The sequence below is a fragment of the Antrostomus carolinensis genome, unplaced genomic scaffold (genome assembly GCF_000700745.2).
Source record: "Antrostomus carolinensis isolate BGI_N321 unplaced genomic scaffold, ASM70074v2 scaffold38841, whole genome shotgun sequence".
Taxonomy (NCBI): domain Eukaryota; kingdom Metazoa; phylum Chordata; class Aves; order Caprimulgiformes; family Caprimulgidae; genus Antrostomus; species Antrostomus carolinensis.
This window is the reverse complement of record NW_010292725.1, coordinates 1-6,624: the sequence shown is the minus strand read 5'-3', so window position 1 is coordinate 6,624 and position 6,624 is coordinate 1. Positions and strand designations below refer to the sequence as shown.

The 6,624-nt window shown below is 42.5% G+C and overlaps 1 protein-coding gene across 1 annotated transcript; it reads right to left on the bottom strand.

The window, feature by feature from the left end:
- Positions 1 to 40: 40 nt before the first annotated feature.
- On the bottom strand, positions 41 to 5,938 carry LOC104531997 (nucleolysin TIA-1; the record flags this gene model as incomplete). Its single annotated transcript, XM_010177070.1, has 5 exons — positions 41 to 116; positions 3,750 to 3,837; positions 4,629 to 4,683; positions 5,309 to 5,407; positions 5,842 to 5,938. Coding segments are annotated over 5 exons (415 nt in total), but the record flags the coding sequence as incomplete, so codon positions are not given.
- Positions 5,939 to 6,624: the final 686 nt, after the last annotated feature.

Here is a 6,624-nt window from a genome sequence, read left to right as displayed (position 1 = left end):
TCCAATCCCTGACATCCTGTGACTCTGTGTGGTGACTTACCCATTTATTGAAGAAGGAAACAAAGCCGTATCCTTTCGATTTCCCCGTCGCCATGTCCTTAACCACACGCGCGTCTCTAAAAAAGCAGAAACAAGAGCAGGTTCAGTGCCTTCACCGCACGATCTGTTCCTAAAAACGACAACTCGAGTCACACCTACAGCTTATTTTCACGTTTCAACCTTTACTAACATCAACTGTTTATTGCACCAGCAACAACACAGTCAAAGCAAAAGGCTGCTTCTTTTTTTTTTTTTTTTCTAAACAAGAACTTTACTAAATGCTTTGCAAAATTAAAAAGAAAAAAACCAAACTTAATTGTGTAAACATGCAAATCAAAAGCTTCTCTAAACAAACGTAGGTACTTTTCCCCCGCTTCCAAATGCTTTTTACAGACTGTTAAAAGACACAAAGCATGGTCAAAGCAGCTATTCAAAAGAATCAACTTAAAAGCACGGAGCTGACTAAAACATGAGCTGAATGGCTTTCTTTAACCATGCAATTTTATTTTGTTGCCAACACATTCTACCTACTCATCCATATATTAAATAGATAAAAAAAAAAGAAAAGGAAAAAAAAAAGATAGGAATTAAAAGGCATACGTCGCCTGTTAACCGAATTCTTTAATTTTCTCAGGTCAATTCGTTACCCCCTTTTTGGACTGTGGGCAGCTGTAAATTTTGAGAGATTGACATGTTCAGAAATTATTGAAGTAAAAGAAAAACACTGCAACATTCACGTCTTTATAAAAAGAAACTACATATTCACACATCATTCCAACTGCATTTGTACAACAGCAATCATACAGGATTGATTGGAAACTACAAGATTATATATATATATATTAAAAAAATAATAATAATAATAATAAAAAAAATAAGATAAAATTTATAAAAGGAAATAAGAAAACTACAACGTTTGTCCACTGTGAACTGTAGCTTGTAGTTAGCCTTGGCAATTCTGTCCATTCTTCAGAGACACTCTGCAAAATAACCAGAGCCCTATTATTTGAGATTTGAGTTATAAAAGAGAACCCAGCTAACAAGAGCTAAACCCCACTGGTGGAACGCCATTCGCCAGCGTTTTCTCAGGCAATTTGCGTACGAGTTGGTCGAGGGGTGAGATGTTCTCAACCTACAGGCCACCCTCTTCCTCCCCACTTTCACCCCACACGTACAGGCAATTCAAAGAACAGAAACAACGACAGAAAACCAGTCAGAAAGTCATGCAATGTGATTTATGGCTGGATAAAATTATGAGGTTGTGAGAAACTAACATTAATTTAGTGTTAATTCAGCGTTCCAAGACTGGTGAAAAAAGTTACGGTGAAGGTTCGTTACGCTCAGGTTTTTTGGGGTTTTTTTTTTGCTTGTTTGTTTGTTTTTTGGGGGTTTTTTGTTTGTTTTGGGGTTTTTTTTAAAGCCTTTACAGTAACTTCAAGTGCTGCGTCATCACCTGAATTCTGGCACACATCAGCCCTCAGCGCTGCCACCATCACCCAGGGCCTGAGGAAAATACCTCTCCCAAAGCTACAGTGGAAATGTTCTTTCTTTCCTCTTTGTCACATCCCACCTCCCCATTTTTTTTCTTTCTTTCCCCCTTTCCTGGGTTGAAAGTCAGATTTTGGGTAATATGTTACAAATTGCCTGAGAAGAACCACTTTGGTTAAGCTTCCATGGGTTTGCTCTGAAAAGCCTATATAGAGGGAAAGGGGGAAAAACTCATCTCTACTTACCCTCAAGTGAAAACTTTGAAAATAAAAGACTTGAGAACAAGTGAAAACATGCAGACAGCAAGCAGAAAAGGAAACCACAATGAAAGTGTGTTTTTACAGTGATTAAAAAAAAAAAAACAACCCAGATGTAAAGAATTACCAGAAGGAATTTTATGTGCTAATCATGCAGTAGTTCAACTTCGGTGTCATAAAAAAAAAAAGAGCTCAGTTTAGCACCAATGAAGATAATGATAAAAAAAAAGAGTAATAATCAGGAAATATTCCATTAGCACCACATTTCCTGAAACTAGGCACTGATGAAAAACATCAAGTAAAGTCAAATAAGTTCATTTGACCACCGAAGAGGCAGTAGCAATATTTTTTCAAGTTGAATTTAAACAAGTAGAAAATCGAGGTCCCTTCGGCTTTATTTAACCCCTCGGTTTTGAGCTCCAAACAATTATGACGGGGACAATTCTCAATCTATGACTTTTGCAGGAGGAAAAGAATCAAGTTTTGGTTTGGCCAGTGGGGTTTGAGCCAGGGCAAACCACCAGTTTTCCATCTCTTAGCTCTGTGGCTGAGCACCGAGTGCCCCAAACGCCAGAGCATCGCTCCCCCTTCCCTGTCACCACCACCACGCTGCAAAAAACTCTGCGTCCAAAAAGCTCTTCTAGAAAAGATGGGACCACGGGCACAGCCCCAGAAATACGGACTGTGGACTGACATTCACTGTGATTTTATACTCCCCCAGCTGACATCAGGCATTATTGTTTGCTCCTGGATCAGGAGGGAGGGGGTTTGGTTTTTTTGGGGGGTGGTTTGTGAACTGTCACCTCAGAAACCCAGCGCTGACTTGCTGAGGGGAAACTCACGGTCCCACCAACGTGGCCATCTACTCCTGCTTCCCTTCCACGCTCATTCCAGCAATTCCTTCCTCATTTATTCCTCAATCCTGAGTACTTTAGAGTCCCTCATCCCTTCCATCCAGATCACATTTGGCCAGAGGATAAGCTGACTCTCCTTAGGAGTCCGACCCTCTGCGTTTCCCAGATGATAATTACAAAAGATTTAGTCAAGCGTTGTCTGAAGCAAGTCACATTCAGATCATATTTCTTTTGAAATTTAATTTTAAACCTTAAACCTTTATTTTAAACCTTATCATAAGAGGAAATCAAGCTGGCATTAAAAGAGTAAAACGCTGGACTCTGAGAAGGGGGGGAAAAAAAAAATAATACAAACAAAAGCCAAACTTACTTTCCATTAAATGCTTCACTACACAACACTCCAAAGCACTCTATGTTCTCTTACATCACCATCAAGAAACGTCAATGTCCAGTACAGACAACACTACAAGGAAAATTAATGGTTTACGTTTGGAGGATGGAATGAACGAACCGCTCCTTACTCTTTGCTACACCCTAAATACAACGAAGCGACAGCGGAGAGCGGCGAGCACCGATCCCCGGTTCTTACAGCATTGCTCTGCACTGTTAAAAAAAGTTCAGTTTGGGGGAAATGGGATTTTAAGTGCAAAAAAAACCAAAACCAACAAAAAAAAATTGGCTACTGGTGGCCAGCACAGCACGGCTACCAAAAAACTCCAAAGCCTCTCAAGGTGTGAATGTGTAAATGGACTCGGTCACAAACTACAGCGGGCTGGTGATGTGATTGCTGAGGAGGCCGGTGAAATGCAAACCCCAGGTTTTAGGAGTCGGTTTTTATCAGTGTTGCTTTGCCAAAAGGAGGCAAGGAGTATAAAACCAAAGCAAGGTGGATGCCACTTTTCTAGGAAAGCAGAATAAACGACTATAAAAGAATGGGGTCACACATCCCCTGCGCTGAACGCCCGACCGCTCGGGCGCCAGCCGCTGTAGGAACAGATCAATGTCCCTTCCTGCACTGTGACAACGCTGGGTTTTACTTACTGAAGCATAAGGCTGCCTCCACTTAAAGAGAAATTCACTTCTAATTTATTTGCCTGAAGAAATTACTTACGATATCCTTCCAAACGGTGCAAACGCTGCTTTTATATCCTCGGTGGTGATTTCTGGACTGAGGTCTCCGACAAAGACGTGGAAATGATCTTTTTGGGGAAAGAGAGAAAAAAGGATCTTAATGTTGGAAGGTGATTCGGGAACGCTCGGGTGCACAGAGCACAGCACCCTCACAGGGCACAGCACCCTCACAGAGCACAGGGATCTCACAGAGCACAGGGATCTCACAGAGCACAGGGATCTCAAAGAGCATGGCTTTCCAGCTATTATCAAAAATTACTGAGTTTTTTTTCATCCTACTACCAGGACGACAAGGTTTTATTATAATTATTATATAAATTATATAAATATTATATGTTTACTGCTGTTCCTAACAGATCCTTTGCTTGGCAGAGCTACAGAGTCATAGAATCATAGAATGGTTTGGGTTGGAAGGGACCTTCAAGCTCATCCCAACCCCCCTGCCAGCAGCAGGGACACCTTCCACTAGACCAGGTTGCTCAAAGCCTCATCAACCTGGCCTTCAACACTTCCAGGGAGGAGCAGTCACAACTTTCTGATGTCACAGGGAAGTCTTTCCATAAAAAACAAATTAAAAATGAATAAAACCCCAGGTACAGCTTCAGGTGGTTAGTGAACACCCTTGAGAGATTTCATTTGATGCTAAAGAAGATCCAATCGCCTTGTGAACGCTGTGCATCGAAAAGGAAACTACCCAATGACAAAGTCTGGATTTGTTCTTATTAACACAAACACATGAAATAATATCTTTGGATTACAAGTAAAGCATTACTGCAGATAAATGTACAATGTTAAATGTTTATGTTTAAAAACTACCTGTATGAATCAAACAGACACTCAGAGCATCAGGGACACTTACTGCTGGTGTCTTTCTTCTGGCTGCTGGGAGTCGTCGCCCAGTTCACTTTGACCTCCTGCAAAAGTCAGTCGCTGACGTTAGATCAAGCAAATCCCAACTAAGCACTTCATTCTGTCGCTACAGAGGGGTCAGATGTGGAAGTTTGGGGTGACAGCTCAAGTTTAAAATGTGTTTCTTGGGAGAGGGTTTGTTCTTCCAAATTGTGTTCCACAGGTTAAGAGCAAAGGTGGGAAACAGACTCAGTGTGGGAGTTTGGTTTGGCTGGACTGCTTTTTTTTTACAGGGGTGGGGAGTGAAGGATCTTGTCCTGATAAGGTCATCAGAGTTAAAATACTTGTTACAGCCACTGTCTCTGATCCCTCCCCAGTTCTACACCCTCACCTCCCTCTGCATTCTGCCTCTGATCCCTCCCCAGTTCTACACCCTCACCTCCCTCTGCATTCTGTCTCTGATCCCTCCCCAGTTCTACACCCTCACCTCCCTCTGCATTCTTCCTACAACCATCTAAACAGCAATTTTTGTTAGTCATGTCACCAAAAAACCCTCCATCCCAACAAAGTGCCTCACATTTGCAGCGTTTCCACTTCATCTCAAGTGATATTTCACCCTATTCCACCCGCACCACCTGAGATACAGCCTGATTTCCAACTCCAACTCACCCTGTAGACATGACAGCTTACCTTACCCATTATCTTCCGGCCATTCATGGCAGCCAGCGCCGCAGCCGCATGCCGGTGCTCGTAGAATTCCACAAAACAGTAGGGATCATTTCCAGCTGTCTGGTGAAAAGAAGCAAACAAAAGATTATTGACACAATCCTCTTCAAACCATACCCTTTCTATCATACTCGGCTCTTTAGGCCCTACACCTGTCTCAAAACACACAGGTTTTTTTACTCTGCGCTCAGACCACACACTAAAAAGGCTCCAGGACGTTTCAGTTCTGCTTTAAAAAGGTAAAAACAGGGCAAAAAAATCTTTTCCAGTCTCATCTACGATGCCCACATATATTAATCTCTTCACTCCCTTTCACAATATCCACCCATCCTTAAATTTCACAGCAGACACGAGGCAGAAACAATGCCCAAAGGACATCCAGATTTATTACACCCCTTTAACGTCGTCATGCTGTGTTTGCTGTGAAATTCTGAAACACCCAAGTACGGCCCAAAGCCACGAGAAACATGAAAATCATTGAGAAATGTGGCTCTTACATCCATGATCATTTTGCAGTTCTTGCATGGTCCGATCTGGCTGAACAGCTGGAGGATGAGAGCTTCGGTCACATCTCTTGACAGGTTCCCCACGTACCTGTAGGATGAAATACAAATTTACAAGCCATCCTGATGCTGTTTGTTGGTGACAGGGGGCAGTAATAGCACCTGTGCTGGAACCAGCGCCTGGTCCTTGACCTGCTCCCTGTGGCGGGCGAGGGGCCCAGGCATCTCCTCTGCCGGGACAGCTCAGTCAAATTTCAAGTTAAATTAGACCTGCTCATTAACCAAGTAAAGGAGAAAAACTTCTGCCATCTCCCCACAACTCCAAACCTGTCTGCAGAAACACCAGCAGTTGCATTCCCAAACAAAACATGGATGGATGTACTAGAAATGGTGCAAAAGGAGTTTCACATTAGATTTGAAGAGCTTCATCTCCATGAACAGGACACACAGCTTTTCCAGAACCCATTTTCTGTTGACATTGAAACTGTTGATCCGATTTACCAAATGGAATTGGCCAAACTACAGACTTGTGACTCGCTGAAAGATGCATTCACATCAAGCAGTCTTACTAATTTCTATGCACCTCTCCCCTCAGAGACATACCATCATCTCAGGAACCATGCACTTGAAATTACAACCGTCCTTGGCAGCACCTGTGTCTGTGAGCAGATGTTTTCCTGAAGGAAACATCTGAAATGTCCAATCAGACCCAGACTAACTGGTGAACACTGGCACCACTTGCTGTGACTGCAGTGACAAATCATAGAATGGTTTGGG